General features: G+C 42.7%; 1 protein-coding gene across 3 annotated transcripts in view; it reads left to right on the forward strand.

Annotated features, from left to right (window-relative positions):
• The window catches only part of LOC147621961 (UPF0235 protein At5g63440), a 73518-nt gene extending 58879 nt beyond the window's left edge, over window positions 1-14639 (forward strand). Inside the window, exons 5-8 of one of the 3 annotated variants that reach the window (XR_015269623.1) lie at window positions 12939-13027; window positions 13126-13194; window positions 13768-13859; window positions 14243-14639. Coding sequence is in view for 2 of the 3 variants with exons in the window: in XM_086822985.1 (XP_086679111.1) it covers window positions 12939-13027; window positions 13126-13194; window positions 13763-13846 (242 nt within the window). In the remaining variant the exon portion in view is untranslated. Of the gene's footprint in view, window positions 1-12938; window positions 13028-13125; window positions 13195-13762; window positions 13860-14242 lie in introns of all 3 variants that reach the window. The other 2 variants (XM_086822985.1, XM_086822986.1) reach the window with 2 other exon arrangements.
• The last annotated feature ends 3836 nt before the right edge of the window (window positions 14640-18475 follow it).

Below are 18475 nucleotides of genomic sequence, written 5' to 3' on the forward strand. Positions count from 1 at the left end.
ACCCATGGGCTGAAATACATAAACTTCCTCCTCGAGGTCCCCATGTAGGAATGCAGTCTTTATGTCCAACTGGTGAACAACCCAACCACGATGTGCAGCCAATGCAATGACACACCTAAGTGTCGACATACGGGATGTAGGAGCAAATGTCTCCTCATAATCAATGCCCTTCTTCTGTGCATAGCCCTTTGCAACTAGACGGGCTTTGTACCTGTCAATGGATCCATCTGCATGTCTTTTCAACTTATAGACCCATTTAGTACCAATTGCTTTCTTGCCTTTGGGCAGATCAACGAAATCCCATGTTTGATTCCTTTTAATAGAATCAAGCTCATCCTGCATGGCTTTGTTCCAATGCACATTATCTCGTGCATCCACAAATGAATCAGGCTCTTCATCATCCTGTAAACTGGCTGCCATAACCAGATTCAAATCCATGATGTGTGCATGCTCATTGGTCCGTGTCTCCCTACGAGTACGACCAGCAAGAGGACCCTCTAAATGGCTGTCCTGCAATGTCCTCAAATACCATCTAGGTATGTGTCTAACCTGTGGTGCCTGCTGCCCCATATTTGGTTCAGCTTCTGGCTCAATTTGCTGCTGAATTTCTGCACCACCTTCATCATTTGCTGGCTGTCTTGTACCCTCATGAGTTGGATCACCAACTGTGGAATGAAACTCCATAGGTAGTAGACCTTCAAACACATCATTTTCAGCCTGATTTGCCTCATAACCAGCCATGGATATTTCTGATTTTTCATCAAAAATCACATCCCGACTAGTGAATATCTTCCTGGATAGTGGGTCATATAACCGGTAGCCCTTGCTCTCACGGCTATACCCAACAAAAATGCATTTTGTGGCTTTATCATCCAGCTTCCTCCTCAACTCTTTGGGTATGTGTGCATATGCAAGACACCCAAAGATACGAAAATGCGATACAGAAGGCTTGCAGCCATGCCAAGCCTCAAAAGGAGTAATGGAAACCAATGCCTTTGTGGGACATCGATTCAAAATATGACAAGCACACATGACAGCTTCCACCCAAAAGATATGTGGTAGCCTTTTTGCCTTTAGCATACATCTGGCCATCTCCATGAGTGACCGATTCTTCCTTTCTGCAACCCCATTCTGCTGTGGAGTATAAGGAGTAGTATACTGATGTTTTATACCTCCACTCCCAAGAAAGGAATTCAACATGTGTGACATATATTCCCCCCCCTCGGTCAGAACGGAGAGTCTTAACCTTGCATCCTGAGTCTGTCTCAGCAAGTGCTACAAAGGCCAAAAATGCATCATATACTTGTGATTTTTGTGTCAAAGGATAGACCCAGCATATACGAGAGAAGTCATCAATAAATGTTGCAAAATAGAAGCAACCACCTAATGACTTCGTTTGCATGGGACCACAAAGATCACTGTGTATAAGCTGCAACTTTGCAGTTGCTCTTAGAGACTGATCACGTGGGAAGGAAAACCTATGCATTTTTCCCAAAATACATCCTTCACAAATGTGATCTGGAGGCTTCTCCATGAGAGGTAGATCTGTAAACATGTTATGTCGCTGCATAAGCATAAGACTACCAAAATTTACATGCCCCATGCGAGCATGCCATAACTCCGCATCAACCATAGCTGGAGTAAGAGTGAATGCATTATAAGCAGACTGATCCACTGGCTGAAATGCATCCAACTGATAAAGTCCATGACATAATGTACCAGTAAGCATCAAGGTCAAGGCATTAGCTTTGTCTCTGACCATGCATTTATCATCATCAAAGTGGACTTGCATTCCACAATGTGCTAAAGAAGAAATGGACAACAAATTCTTCTTTATCCCTGGTACATATAAGGCATTTGTAAGGCGGAGAATGGAGCCATCAATGGCTGTGAGCTGAATCTCCCCAATGCCACGAACTGGATATGAAGCATTGTTGGCACACTGAACAGTTTTGCCAATAGGGGCAGGGCCAACATGACTAAACAAATCCCTGCGAGATGTGATATGCTTTGAGGCACCACTATCAAAATACCAAGAACATGCATGCTCTGTCATACTGAGTGCCTGTGAAGACCAAGAGGCATCATAGCTGCATGTATAAAAACAATAATCCCTGTCCTCAACAAAAGAAGCAGTCTTTGGAGGAGCTTTAGAAGCATCATTAACAGACATCCCAACTTCCTTTGCCTTCTCTTTGGCAATCCTCTTCCTACATTCAGTGATGTAGTGACCTGGCTTCTTACAGTAATGACATTTGCCCTTCTTCTTGGGCTGTCCATCACCTTTCTTGGTATCCTGAGAAGAACCACCATCACCTGAATTCTGATTTGAACTCTTTGGCCGAGTTTTTCCTTTCCCCTTTTGACCTGTAGTAAATGCTTGTTCAGCATTTGTGTTCATATTCATATTCTTCCTGATTTGCTCTTCTTGTAGCAAGAGAGCAACAAGTTCCTGATACTTGAGGGGTTCACATTCCTCATGCTGAGGTTCAAAGAGGTATGAAAAGCCAAGTAAGTCTTGGCAAAGAGTGCAAGATGGTGGACACAAGCTGTGTCTCAGGAATAATCTCATCCACATTGATGAGTTGCTCTCTCAAATCCTGCAGCTTGTTTAAGTGGCTAGACATATCATCTCCTTCATTCATTTTCTGATTTTCCAGCTCTCTTTTAAAAAATGAGATCCTAGCCTCATTACGAGCAGCATACATCTGCTCCAAAGTCACCCATGCATTCTGTGAAGAGCCAGCTGAACGAATATGAGGTATAATAGACCTCTGTACTGACAATGCAATGAGTGACAAAGCTTGTGCATCCCTAGCATCCCATGTCTTTTGAGCATTTGTTCTTTGAACAGGCAATGGCTGCCCTGGAGCCTATACCTGTTGTCCTCGTCCACGAGCACCCCCTTGGGGAGGAGTCTCTGGAGCCAATGGACCTGGACGTGGTTCATCACCACTAACAAAATACCAAAGGCCTTTTGCCACAAGCACATTTTTCAGCATAAAACTCCACAAGGAGTAGTTCGTGCCGTCCAATTTGTCTTCCTTAGACAAATACGTGAATACATCACTCTGCTGTTGATTTGCCATTATGCCTACGCACAATGTTGTACCTGTGTATCAAAAAACCCAATAGCAAGAACCCTGAAAACAACTGTACTCCACTGAATACAGTTCACCCAAATATGCTTGCACTCTCAATCCTCTGAATGTGCAGCTCAATGCACCAATGACTGAGTAGAGCAGCAAATGGCGTACACAATGCCAAAATGCCCCAAAAATGCCCAAATTTACTGCACCCAAAACTGTGCAAAAAACTTGTAGACTTCTTTGCTAGAAAGTCTGCCTGTAGTGCCTGTAGATTTTCACAGAGAAAATAATATTGCCCAAAAACAAAATTTTTAATGCTTACCACAAGTTGACTGAGCAGGTTGTGGTACATATGCAGGTACAGTCCACCAAAAGAACACGTACAGCTGACTGTACTGTGTAGGTACAGTCGACTTGTACTTTACAGAACTGAAGGTGATTGGAGATGTTTACTGTGTGTAGGTACTGACAAGGCGGCGCGGACTGGTACGGAAGGAAGGCGGTGCCTGACAGGTTCTGAAATTGCAGTACAGCTGCGCTTGCAGTAAGGTAGGTACAATACGGTTGCGCTTGCAGTAAGGCAGGTACGTACACGCTGACAGATGCAGTCGGCGTTGACAGGTACAGTCGGCGCTGACTGTATGGGCTGTACAGAATGCACGACTCCTGCTGACGGCGGCGAACAGGTACGGCAGCTCTGCAGGCGAACAGTGTACGGGTACTGTAGACGGCGCACAGTGTACGGGCAGATGTACGGATAGTGCAGTACGGACAATAACAGAAGGCGGCTGTGTACAAGCTGGGCAATGGCAGGCCAACACAGCTCTGATACCAAATGAAGGCCAAAGGAGTGTTAGGGTTAGGGTTTGGAGATGCTGCAAACAGGCGTGGAGAGCAACAGAGACAGAACACGACTTCTTTGTATTCAGCTGATCAAGAATGTGAAGTACAATAGCCACATGATAAGTGACCTAAAGAGATGTGTTCACATGTCCGGCCATAAAATGTACCGGGTGGACCAAAACACCTATAAACTGCTTATAAGTGAAACTAAGCTAAACTGGGGGAAAAAACCTCCACTAACTGAAGTAAAAAGTGCCCCAGTAATCTACTGATGATCACTAGCACTGCTCTGGGTGCATACACAGCATAAAACCCAACAGGGGGGAAAAGCCAAACAGGTGGCCTGTAGTGCCAGCGGGGGGACCCCGCATGAAGGGTATAGAAGGGGCCGCTGCGCGAGGTGGTGTGAAAGGCCTGGCGCCGCAAGATCGCCTCATCCGAGTCGCCCCGAATGCGGTCGTACTGTCCCCGCAAGGTGTGGATCAACTCCTGCCAGATCCCCCGAACACTCTCTGCTGGTGGCTCCAGTCTCCCCTCAAAGGCCCTGAAACACCGGGCCTTCCAGGTGAACCAGATGGTGATGCTGCCGAGGAGCTCCCATTGTAGATCCCTCTCCTGTGTCCAGCTGGCGGACGAGAAATCCGGTGAAGGAACAAGGCGAGGCTGGCCCCTAATGAATCTGATGGCCTGGCTGTCGTGCTCCGTCTCATAGCCCATAGCAGGCCCTGACGAAGTCGACCAAGCAGCGGCACCCCACGTATACGTACAAGGGTCCAGAACTCTGCTCTGGCACTATAGGCGCATAGACATTGAGCACGCCAAAGAGCTCCTCATGCATCCTCAGAATAACATACTGTGCTCTACCCGGCACAATGACCGCGCGATCCACAATGGCCTGCCGCCATGCATCTGCAATGACCATACATACTCCTCCCTACCCACCCAAGGGGCCAAACCCTGCAGACCAAAATGTGTCCCATCTGCCAGGCATCACGGAACCATATCTCCAAATCCTGCTCTCACTCAATTGGTGCTCCTGCATCATCAGAATATCAATACTGCCCCCAACCGGGCATCTCTGAAGCTCCTGCCTCAAGCATCCACGATAGCATACATAGTGTGCGCCGCCAAGGCCCTGTACATTCCATGAGATGATCCTCATGGATGACCTGCTGAGGTGGAGGCTGTCTCAGCCATACGGTGGGCCTTCGCAAGCGGCTTGGATGCAGAATAGTCCCCATCCGAGAATCTCGGATCAGGCGCCAGTGGCTGTCCCCCATGGCCACTGCCTCCCGCTCAGAGAGAGCAACCTCGTGTGTACATACATATCCTGGGTCGCGTGCTAGGTCTGCCACTATGCGAACCACCAAGTGGCGAACCCCGGAGGCATCCGCACTCCCGGAATCAAAGAAGTGAGCCAACTCCCAGAGTCAGCCTATTACGTCTGTCACCTCCAGATCGCTCACATGGTGAGAAAACTCAACTGCCTGAGTCTTCAGAATGCTAAGAACGAGATCCAGAGTCCACTCCCGGTCACTAGTGCCGTAGAGAGGGAAGGAGAAGGCCATTGCTGAATCAAGTGCCTCCCCCCTCGGGCCGGAGGTATCACCACATGCACTCTGATGGGTGCTGGCTCATGGGGGCCCTCCGCTCCAAAAAGCCGTGTGAAGCAGTAGTCAAAAGCCTCCGAGCACTGTCGAGCGTCGAGCCTACTCAGCCGACTGCGCATAGAAGATATCCGTGAAGCCCGAATCGGCATGGTGGGTCTCCTCTGCGGAGCTCGAGCAAGGTCGGTGCTCAGTGCCCGCCGGACAACAGGTGAGCGCCAGGGTGGTCTGGTCTTTGCTTGTGTTGGTGTACGGGACTATTAAAGGTTATGCATGCAACTCCAGCATCACTCTAAAACATAGTCACATAGAAACACGTTTCTGGGTTGAGAAACTCTGAAACCCTGAAACTGTTGGAACTCCTGAAATGCGTTTCAAAAATGGGGATTTTTTTTCGTTTCTAAAAAAAACAAATTAAAAAAAAATAAATTGTATAAGTGTTTTTTTTAAAATGTTGGGCTCTCTCTCTCTCTCTCTCTCTCTCTCTCTCTCTCTCTCTCTTTCGTCTCATAGGTCACTTTGGCCTTTTGAAGACGTTAATATAACATTTCATTTCATTTCTCTCCGTGCGACCTGCAGCCCAAACATCCTCTCTCTCTCTCTTGCACACGATCTGCAATCACCTCTCCTCCTGCTCCTGCTCCTCCTCCTCCTTTCCCCCAATTCTCACAAATTCCCTAATATTCCCAATTTCCTATATTCTCAATTGCCCAATTTCTCATGAATCCCTAATTTCTCACAATTGCCCAATTTCTCACGAGTCACAATTTCACAACTCCCTAATTGCCCAATTGTGACCACAATTGCCTAAGCTTTTACCATCTTTTAAGTGCCTAGCTAGCACTAGGTAGCCTACAAATAATTCTACAATCTACAAGTTCTAAACCATTTTATTGTACTTATATAGAAAAAACTACGAAACCTTTGCGTTTCTTAGCCAAAAGACAAAACGTCAAAAACCCTGAAATTTTCTTGTGACGTTACTTTGGAGGGGAGGTTGTTGGGTATTTTGGAGTTAGTATGGAGTCTAGTCAAGTGTCCTTAGTGGTGTGAACACCCTCTTATTTAGAGTCAAAGGATAAGGCTTAGTGCCTTTAAAAGCATGTACTTGGGTCCTTCATTCACACATTATGAGTACCATTCAAGTTGTGCAATCTCTCTCATACTTGAGCTCTACTATTTCTCTCTCTGTCTCTCTCCCTCTCTCTCTCTTCTACACACTCTACCATGATGATGATATTTCATCCTCCATAGCTCCATGTGTGATCTCCTATGATATCCAATATCCCATCCACTCAACAATCATCTCCTTGAATATAGAGAAAAAGGTGGCTACTCTTGGCATCTACTTTGTGGTGAATGTAACTAGGGAAAACTTGATTCTTTACAAATAAGCGTTGAACCTTTGCTCACTCTAATGATAATGGATGCTTATTTTCTTCTTCCAATACTCCCCCTCAAGTAATTATCCATCACTTTGGATGTGTGTGGATTTTACTAAGCTCTACTAGGCTTTCATTTCACCACCTTAGTCTTAGACATGTTTGGATTTACCAAGCTCTTTTTGGATTTGGTTTCACCAACTTAGTCTAGTGAGGTTTTTACAAAAGAGTAGCGATATTTTGTAAAGTGTCTTTGGCTCAAGGAGGCTCTAGAAATGCCCATTCATTGTCAAGTGTGAGGTTGGCCTCTTCTTTGGAAGTTTCTACTTCATTGCTTACAAGATGTGGTGAGGATGCTCTCTTTTTGAAGATGCAATCCTTTTCTTCATGGTTCATTTTCCCACAAAAGTTACATTTCTTTTTGAAGTAGCAATCTTTTTCTTCATGGTTAGGTTTACTACGAAAGTTTTATTTTTTAATCTTTACCCTTGGATGGCCTTTAGGAAGGACCTTTCGTGGAGAAGAAAGCTTGGTCTTCACCTCTTTCTTTAATCTCTTTTCTTCTTCTTGGAAGGAAGTGATTATCCCTTCATGTGTTGGAGAAGGAAGGTTCTTGGGAGTAGTGACTAGGTGTCCATACTCCTCATCTGGCATGCTCTTCAAGAGAGCGCCACTGCATTATCATCACCCACTAGTGCTCCAATAGCTGAGAGTTGAGTGATGAGACTGTTCATGTGTGTAACATGGAGTGGGATAAGCTAGAGCAATTGTTTGGGGTGAAGGGTAGAAACTCTATAATTACATTAAAGGTTGAGTTCTTTGAGCTTAAGCTAAACCATCATGAGTCATTCGCTTGCTCCTAATATGACTCCATGTTAGAGATATGATGAATGTAGTTTACACTAAGTGCCAATGCAATGATAGGAAAAGCTGTCACCAGCCTGGACATTTCCCAGTCTGAAAGGAGTCTGGTGGACTCCAGGATGTTTAAATATTTGGAAAGTACAAGCTTTGGGAATGGGGGATTATCCTAGAATACAAAGGACCACACTCCTAAAATTTAGGAGAGTTGCTATTTTTGACCAGACTCCGATGGAAATTCTGTTCGCGTCAGTACATCTGGAATTGAGCAGATACCAAGAGTTGGCAAAGTGCCTATGACAGTATGTCTACCAGTTGGGATATTTTTAGAGATAAAGTTTATGGAAGGATCCAGCTCTAAGATTGGGACATGTGGCAAGAAAGTGGACCAAAGTGAGACAAGTGGCCTGACACTTGTTAGAAAGTGGATCAAAGTGAGACAAGTGGCCTCACACTTGTCACTTCAGCTATTGTGTGGCTCTCCACTTGTCATTGTAGCCTTCTCTTGCCATTTTAGCTCATGGGAGGCCCAAATCTATAAATTGGAGCCCTCTCTCTTCATTAATGGAGGCTCTCTTTCTGCACACTAGCCTCTACCACCGTTACAGGCTGCCCTAATGATGGCTACTCTCTTTCTCTCTCTCTTGAAGGCTGCCCATGAAGAATACCGGCTGTTGGGGACTGTTTTGGAGGCCTCCATCGCGAAGAAATACTAAAGGCAAGGGTATTTAATCATTTATTATGATTTCTAGCCATTGTACTTGTTGTACCAGCATTTGTACTTGTTGTACTTGCTCTACTAGTCCTTGTACTGGCTGTACCAGCTTTTGTACTTGCTGTACCACCCATTGTACTGGCTGTACCAGCTTTTGTACTTGCTGTACTTGCTGTACCAGCCACCGTACCAGCTGTACCACCCATTGTACTTGCTGTACCAGGCCTTGTACTAGCTGTACAAGCTTCTGTACTTGCTGTACCACCCATTGTACCGGCTGTACCAGTTTTTGTACTTGCTGTATCTGCTGTACCAGCCACTGTACCTACTGTACCAGCCACTATACCGGCTGTACCAGCCATTGTACCGGCTGAATGGAGAGTTGTACTTGCTGTACCCTTTCTATTGCATGAAGACCCGTGGTTTTTGGGGAAGAATCAGTACCCACACGGAGGTATATGGATTATATTGTTGGCTCGGCATTTCTACAGTCTATGTTCCGGCTTAGTTGCCTCGTGTTGGGCTGTGTTATGGCATTTGTATATGGATAATCCGGTGTCTCCCGTGGGGAGAGTAAGGCCCTCAAAGCTTGTACATGATATTATTCTCCTTGGGTAATAAAATACTCCAAGGGGGGGTCGGCCCATTTCTATGCGGTGTCACACGGGCAAGCTCCATTTTCAGCATTTGTGGTTGTTTTGTCCAGCTTTATGTTTTATGCAAAGTGATGATGGGTATGTGTTAAGGCTGTGGCCATGTTTAAGTGTTTTAACATGCATTGATGGTATCAACAAGTGTGTAAAAGGCCCTAGTCCCCCGGGCACCCGCCGCGAGTTCCATAATCTCTAGTGACCCATGTAAGGTCAACATCTCTAGTGGTAGGCTTCTTTCTTTCCCATTACCTACACTCCGAATGCTCTCCCTCATAAAATGGTACTTAACCTTCATTTACTATGTAGGGAATGTTGAGAAAAGTGGTGCCAAAGTTGTAGTACTAGGATATTTCCACAAAATGAATAGACTGGAGGTTCTCCATTACCTTAAGGTTTTGGGGTCTGGATGGATAGACCAATTTGTGAAAATCTCCAGTGAAGCGCGTATTGGTGTGAACACAATTGGGTTGGGTAACCTCCCGGGACTTGGCCCCCCATCCAATTTCCAACATGATATCAGAGCCATGACTTGAAGTGTAACCTCTGAGCCACAAGAAAACCCAAATTGAGCCTCTGAGCTAAGAAAAAGGTGGACAAGTTGGCACCAAGGGGGGGTGTTGAGAAAAGTGGTGCCAAAGTGTAGCACTAGGAGATTTCCACAAAATGGATAGACCGGAGGTCCTCCATCACCGTAAGGTTTTGGGGTCTTGATGGCTAGACCAATTTGTGGAAACCTCCAGTTAAGCGCGCATTGGCGTGAACACAATTGGGATGGATGACCTCCTAGGACCTAGTCCCCCCCACTCAATTTCCAACATGGAAGCCTTGACCATCAAACTTGTCTAAATGCATGGAATGGGATACCCTCTAGTTTTTTACAATAGGGCAGCAGTGTCTAATCCTTATTAGGTGCTTAATGACACTCCTTAATAACCATTAGTGCAATGCTCGCCCTAATGACATAGGCAAAAATGTAGTGTAAGTTGGAAGATGCAATTGAATGCCTAAATCAATGGGGTTTTAAAAAAGAATGATATAGTATGAAATAGCAACTCCTCAATCTCTAGTTTGAACCCTCAATGGTAGGGATTAGTGCATATAATTAGCCTTAATTCATTGTTAATGACAAATAACAGAAAACTGAGAAAATGCTTGATTCTCACCAATGAGTGAATGCTTTGTTGCTTGCGTGGACACTCCACAGCCCTAAGCCTAATTAAGAACAAGATGCTAATTTAAACACGATTAAGACAGAAGAGAGAGAAGAAGAGAGAGAGTTGGTGTCAAGTTTTCTTTTATTATATGGTACAAAAATGACTAAATGACTTTACATATTCAAAGGCTGTTGGTCTACCCCATAGGAGTGACCGTTAGCCTTGTACATACTTCTACTGAGTTCTAGACTTCTACAATGATGTGAATGATGAATATGAATGATGCAAATGCTGCTTTATGCTTATATATATGCTGAGGGTTGCTGGTCGGTCTGCATGACTGCTGTCAGCCAGTTCTTGGACAAAATATTCATGATATATCTTTTTAAATGCTGCGTTTTCTTCAATGCTTGACCTTTAGCCTTCTACATACTTCTGCAGACTTCTAGAATTCCACAATGATGTGAATGATTAATATGAATGATGCGAATGCTGCTTTATGCTTATATATACGCTGAGGGTTGCTGGTTGGCCTGCATGACTGCTGTCGGCCAGTTCTTGGATGATATATTGCTTTAAATGCTGCGCTGTCTTCAATACTTTGCCCCCTTCTGCTGCCCTAACACTGATGCTGCCGACTGGCTGTCTGGGTCCCCAACTGGCTGCCAACTGTGGTATGGAGGCTGCTGACTGTGGTATGGAGGCTGCTGACCAGGCTCCCATGTCCTCCATGATGCTGATGCTGATGATTGTGATGATGATGATGACCTAATGCTGTCCTAACTGCTGTCCTAATCAGGGATTATGTTGTTCATGTTGAAGATTAGCCATGGCACGGGCATGCACTTGACATGCTTCAAGACTTGATGTGTGTTCTTCTCATAGATCCAATCAATGATCCCTAGAAGTGTTTAGTTTCACTTCAGTTGTAGGCACAGAATTCACGACTTTCTTCGAGACAGGTTGGGTTGTTTGTAGAGACGATTCGACCACAAAATGCTCCGAAGTGGTTAATGCCCTTTGATATGGCAAGAGGTCTTTGTGGTTGGTTTGAAGTAGCAAGCTACAGAGAGGGAGATTTCAACTGATTTGCAGAGAGGGGTATTCTTGCTAAGAGGAAAAAGCTAGTTAATCACTAATGATGGGCTTAATAACCTACTAATGAGGCTTGGATCAAGGTATGCTCTGATACTGCTGTTGGCTTGTGATGTTAGAGAGCTTAGGGTGGATAGAAATGAAGATTAGACATGGTGGTTAATCATGGCAAGCACACTAAGAAAAATGAGTTACACTCTTGAGAAATGATTAAGACTCATGACTCAAATGATTAGCGTAAGCAAGCGTACTCATTGATTCATGGCCTGAAATACTGCAAGTGCAAACCTTTAGGGCTGAGAATCCACAAGTTTTTGAGTAGCTAGGAATCAATTCAAATGAACCCCATTCTCTCTACAATCATCTCCTTGAATATAGGGAAAAAGGTGGTTACCCCTGGCATCTACTTTGTGGTGAATGTAACTAGGGAAAACTTGATCCTTTGAACCTTAATGATGATAGATGATTATTTGCTTCTTCCAATAGTGCCATCCCCCACAATCTGAGCATTGTCATTTTTGTTGCCCGCGAGGCATTGTGAATTTGGGATTATAATTTATGGGATTAAGGAGATATAGAAGATAGGGATTAGGGAAGAAAAGAGATGAGATAAAAAGAGGTGAAAAGAAAAGAAGAAGAAGAGGAGAAGACAAAAAAGGAGGAAACGAGAGGATGTTGGTATTCACAGGATCATAGCTCATGCTATGGTGGATGGAAGATATCCATGATGTGAGTGTAGGTCTTGTGCGTTCTCTTAATAAGGGGGTATTCACACATCACTAGACACTAGACTCGGAAATATCCAACCAACCCCCCTATGGAGTGAAGGAGGTGTCATTCAAGAGAAAGACCTTCAGTATGATGATTTTGGCTCTTAGACTGCAATCATGGGATACAAAAGAACACAATGATGCCAACACCTGAAACTTTCATGTTAGGCTTGATACAATAGCTTGACCGTACAAAATGCCTGTATTAGTCTATCCATAGACACCCTTGTGGCTAAGTAGGGATAAATGAAAAACGGAGCTGAGCTTTTAATAGAAACAAGGCTTTACAAAAAAACATCCAAAATATTTCATTCATGTCCAGGCGCCCCTCCAGGGCCCTCGCTTCCTTCCCTTTCCACCCTTGCCTGTCGCCCCTGTTACCTGCAGCTTTTAATTTTTTCTCTTTGTGTGTGTGCGTGTGTGTGTGTACACACAGTCCCGTCCTGATTTGGGCGACCTACACACGCCACTTATACGACATCCCAAATCAGCCCCAACCTGACTTATCCCAGATCCCTTGCACCATCTCAGCTAGCCTATTCACAACTGGCAATGTCACTAAAGCCCTACTGAAGTGGCACAATCCCTCCCGCCACACACACACACACACACCAAAAAAAAAAAAAACCAAACCCTTGAGCCTCAGCTCCCATTGGGGGACCTTCCTTCTCTTCCCCTCGTTTAATACCCCATGTATTGGTGCATGAATGGTCTGCTGTGCTTGTAAAGTAGTTTTTCAATAGACTAACCAGGTGATCTGTGGTTTTAGGAGTAAATGCAGATGATGTCCGAGTAACGGTAACAGCACCAGCAGCGCGAGGTGAAGCTAACAATGAACTTCTTGAGTACATGGGCAAGGTGAGCATGCCTTTCTATCATCCATAAGAGGACCAATTATGGAAAGAGTTTGTAGAGGTCACAGGCTTTCAATATATTTTGTCTGTTGGGAGGTACAGGTGCTTGGTTTGAGGCTTACTCAGATGACTCTTCAACGAGGATGGAACAATAAATCGAAACTGCTAGTGGTGAGTCTTTATCAGAATCGTTCATAGGCTTAGTAAGATCCATCCCCGCATTAGACGCAGGGTACACGTTCACTGCCTCCAGCAAAGGTGTTGCTCAACATGGAGTGTTGAGAGCCTTTTCATGAAATACATTTCATCCATGTATGTTCCTGTACAGAATGTTCCATATACAGGGGTTGGGGAAAAGGGGTTTTGGGGGGGTGGGGTGGGGTGTGGTGTGGTGTGGGGTTTGGGGGAGCATTTGTTCAAAATAGGGCAGCATGGGCAGTAAAGAGGGGCAAAGCAAGATTGTGGAGCACAGTTGCGTGTGGGCCAGCTGGGGCAGCACAAAGCCCACAGCACAGTGGGCAGCTACCAGGGCCTGAGGGGGCAGAACAGCACCTAAGGCTTTCAAAAGGAATCCCATCTTGCATTTGCTAAGGGGATTGTAGTTGGTGTATAGTTGGCTCAGTCTGCATGGATTTATTATTTTCAACCAACCTTCTTGCTTCTGGGTTTGTTCTTGGGTTTCGTGGTTTCTTATTTGGAAACTTACATGGTACATGCTCTTCTCTTTGTTTTTGTGCTCGGGAGTGAACTATGCACCAACCAGATTGAAGATCTGACAGTGCGGGAGGTTTACGAGAAACTTTTGGTGGCAGTGCAGCCATAAGGTTGTTAAATTGGTGAGTCACAAACATGACAATATCATTCCCAACAAATAGGTACTTAGAATAGATATTACTGCATGCCCTCTATTGACCTCATTAAAGGCATGCGTTTCTTAACTCAAGGCGAGAGAGCAGGGTACCAAATTGTCAATTGAGTTTAGGGTCTACCCTGTGAAGCAGATACAGAGGTGTAGCCACATTTTGAGGCTGCTTTACAGCCTGATATACCATGATCCCAGTAGCTGTGCCCGTGCTTTAATCTCATCAAGGCCTTTGTCTCTTTCTAAGTGTTTACAATGCAATTATGATCTTCTTGTTGCATCAAAGTTTTCCTAAGCGCAGGAGTCCAAAACTGCTCTATTGTAATCATTGGATTGATGGTACTTCCTTTTCTCCAGGGCATGATGGTTTTATCGAAGAGCGTAAGAGAAAAAAAAAGGTGAGGACTTGGAGAAAGGGGGTATGTCTTGCCCTCTTGAATACTTTTTTCAGCTGAACAATTTCTTATGCCAGTTAGATAAAGTGAAAACTTTTACTCTGCAAAACTCTATATGGCAAACATATCACAGAGGTTTTTGGGGGTCTCGTTAGCTTTCCATTAACAGAAAGCAGAGAACTTGGTGGAGTAGTGCAGAGGCCAGAGAAGTATTAAGAATACCACAGTTCATATATCATTTTGTTGAGGACCTTGATTTATGGTTCTCGTTTTTAACCGTAACAATATGGCAGTGCTGGGAGGGGTTTAAAAAGGATGCAAAAGCAGGGGGTCATAATTCTGAAAAATTTCTTGCTCCATACCTGCATGAAAAAAATTCAGGTCTTTAAAAAATGGTAACATTTCTATTTCATCTAAATATACATGACACAAATATGTACATACATATATACACCTTGTCTTCTGGTTTCTAACTTAAGGGTCTCCCTAAGTCCAATCTCATATTGGCTTGATGATGCTATGACTGTTTCAAGCTAAAGTTTGATTCAGTTGTTTTCTCTTCAATTACAGAAATAATGTGACAGTTACATAATATTCTAAGTTTTGCATGTCTAATCCTTAGACTTGGATGCTTGATGAGCAAACTAGAGGTGCAAGGGTGCATGATTATGACAAAGTGCCGTCTTTCAATTAGAAATTGTTGGTTGGTACATTAAAATAGGGTTAAAGCCCATTACGGAAGACAATGCATATGGAGTTTGGGCAAGTCCAATTATTGGAAAGGTGAGACCCAGATAGATACATTGAGGTGCCATCTCTCTTTTTGTTCATTTGACTTGTCTAGGTGCACAAATTATAGATGGACATGTGCCTTGTTAAAAAATCTATAGTTTTTATAAACATCACCGGGAACTTCAAGTTGACTACGATGATTGTGACTGACGCCGAAAAGCCATGTCAAACTTTGAACAAACTTGAATTTCGTTTGCATTTTATGAGATACGAGAAGTGGAAATCTCTGCTCATCTCAGTGCCCTGTATCCCCCCCTTGCCATTCCGCTCACTTTCCCCTCCTCAAATAAGTGGTTGCATCGCCCAAACTTCTATGGCATTTTACATAAAACATAATACCTCTAGAGAGAGCTCTCTCTCTCTCTCTCTCTCTCTCTCTTTGGAAGTATCTCTGCTCTTCGAGCATAGCCAGCTTTGTAGTTGTGTTCTCACATCATTACTAATGCGATTGATAGTTGCAAGTAATCAATAATAGGTGATACGCACAGTGCTAGGGTATCGATTGAGTTGTCATACAAATGATGGCTAGTATACAGTGTGTGAACATCGATCGCAATGCCATACAAAGTATTTTATGGCCATATCCGTGTTCTTCAAATTTATTATCAGTTCGCTTATGTTGGCTGTGTTGGATTTGTAATAGCAATTTCTACCTATTATATATATATATATATATATATATATATATATATATATATATATATATAGGAATTAATATTTAATGTGTAAAAGAATTTAAAGCTAGCGCCATGCTACTTTTGTAAAAGAAGACCCAAGTTTGGATAAAAATCATGATTTGGTTCGTTAGGAAAGTAGACGCATTGCAAGTATGCAAAAATGAATACGATTTTGCAGTGAGTTATTTAGGAAACATAGAGAGAGGTGGTCATGTAGTTGATATATTATGGTAATCTTCTCATCACTCTCGAAGGCATGTGGCCTTGAAAATTCATGTATTTTGGGTGCAAGTTTTTCATGGGTTTGCATCGGAAGATAACACACAAAGGGCAATTGAGTGTTGGACGTTATTAAAATTGTGGGAGAAGATGAAGTGGCCGTCACCTTTATGGCTAATTGAAGCATGCTAGTTGGGACTTGGCCAAGGCATAAATGGTGACAAAATAGTGGAGGTTCACTCTCTTAAGGATCAATGACAAATAACAAAAGATCATATATCAACCATGACATGTATGAAGTATATAAGGAGCATGACATTGGAATCATTGTGGTAGAGAAATGGATCCAATATGATCATTAATATCACATACATAAGAAAGAGGGATTAAGGTAACTCCAACGATGAAGGTTATCAACCATATAAAACTAGGGACAATCAGGTGTGGAAATTTACTAATGCTAAGCAAAGCCATGTCTAGATGTAAGAGATAGCTTCTATAATCCATATGCTATGAAAACTTTGAGCTAGATGAGCTATACATGTGTACTCATTCGAACATCCAAAGACACGATCCATTAGGAAAAACGTGGATAAAAAAGTGTCCTAAGATAAAGTATTAAAAAAAGAATGGTCCAGCCATGAGAGAGCTAGCAGTCAAGATCCATGTAACATAGATCTTTTCGAATCTTCAGTCTCCAACTTTGGCAAGGCAATAAAATATTACGAGGTTTACATTAAATTATTAGAAAGTGACAAATATATCTTGTGCTCCTAACAAGAAGGTGATTTGATCGTAATTCAAAAAAAAGTTAGCCTTCATACTTTTTCGTTTTTTCTTGTTCCTTTTTTTTCTGGATCCCTCCCTCCTTCCCTTGCCCTCTCTTTTTGCTTACTCCTAATCCAACTTTACCATAGCTTTTTCTATTCTTCAACTTTTGCTAGAAAACATTTACAAGTACGTTGCTTTTTACTAGTCTTCAAGACTTTATGATTCTAATCTTTTATAACAACTTGTTGATGTTTATGTTATTAGTTAAATAGTTTTTAGGTTCCAAGTTATTGATAATGCATGTCATGTTGTAGGTTTAAGCTTTTCATTTTGAAGTTTTTGGTGCTTTGAAGTTTTTTAGAGTAGGAAGCACTCTTTAAGGTTTTTAAGTTTTTTGGAGTAGGTAATAGCTTTTTAATTAAGTTTAAAATTTAGGTTTGGAGGTTAATCTTTCACAATGTTTGTAGATTTTTTTTAGAGTTCATAATAAGCTATCATGTTGTAGGTTTAAGCTTTTCATTTTGAAGTTTTGGTACTTTGAAGTCTTTTTTAGAGTAGGTAATAAGCACTGTTTAAGGTTTTTAAGTTTTTTGGAGTAGGTAATAGCTTTTTAATTAGGTTTAAAATTTAGGTTTGGAGTTTAATCTTTCACGATGTTTGTAGATTTTTTTAAGAGTTCATAATAAGCTATCGCTTTAGACTTGGAGAGGTTGGGTGTATGGGTTTGACTTTTTGGTATTCTTCCATGATGTTTACCTTTGCTTAGTTTGTTGCTCTACAGGTTAGAGGATTTTCTTTCTGTGTCAATATCTTCTTTAAAGAGCTGTAAGGTAACAATGTATATTGTAATGTGGTGGAGGCTCTTTTGTTGGGATTTGTTGTGTGTTTTTGGTCGTGAGACCGTGTTGTTTTTTTTTCTTCATTTGGTGGAGCTTGTGGCTCACATTAAAGCTTACCTAAGCTTTGGAATGGCTTAAACAAGCATAAGATTCATAATAAGCTTTGCAATGGGGTTTTCTAGTCGATTTTGGTCGTGTGGACGTCCATGGAGTTGCACGCATTTTGTAAAAAATGGGAGTAGGTAAGGCCTCTCTAATGTGTAAGCAAGACACTAATCTCTTCAATGTTTCCATTTCTCAAGTGATTGCATATTAGGGTTTTCATTAAAAAAATTAGGGTTTCCATCGTAAATTTGGAAAAATGTCTTCAATAATCTCATTCTTCATGCTTATATCTGCTCATATATGTAATTAAAGATGCTTAAGCATGGGATTTCATGGGATTTTTTCTCTTTCTTATATATGTTGAAATGTTGAGAAATTAGGGTAATCATTATGGGGATCCATGGCCATAAGCACAATCAATAGACTTTCCTCTATCCATCCATAACATCATTGCATAAAGAAGGTGGGAAGATTAGGGTTTCTTGAAGAAACAAGGTTTTAGGGTAAATGCTCTAAAATTAGGATTTGCCTTCGGTTTTTCTTCATTTTAAATGTATACACATATGCCCTAGACTTCGTTGATCATGCCATGCATTGTTTGCACCTTTGGGAAGTGCATACATCCAAGTTTTACTCATAAAGATCAAAATTGCTCTTTACTTTGAGGGTTTCTTTATGCATTGTGCATTTGACTCATTTCCATGGAGCTTTAGTAATGAAGACAAGGAAGAAGGATTTGAAGACAATCAAGAGGCCTTATTGCACTACCATATAGCCTCATCAAAATGACAT

This window comes from Cibotium barometz, chromosome 29, assembly GCF_041138505.1.
Source record: "Cibotium barometz isolate CiBa-2024 chromosome 29, ASM4113850v1, whole genome shotgun sequence".
NCBI classification, from domain to species: Eukaryota; Viridiplantae; Streptophyta; class Polypodiopsida; order Cyatheales; family Cibotiaceae; genus Cibotium; species Cibotium barometz.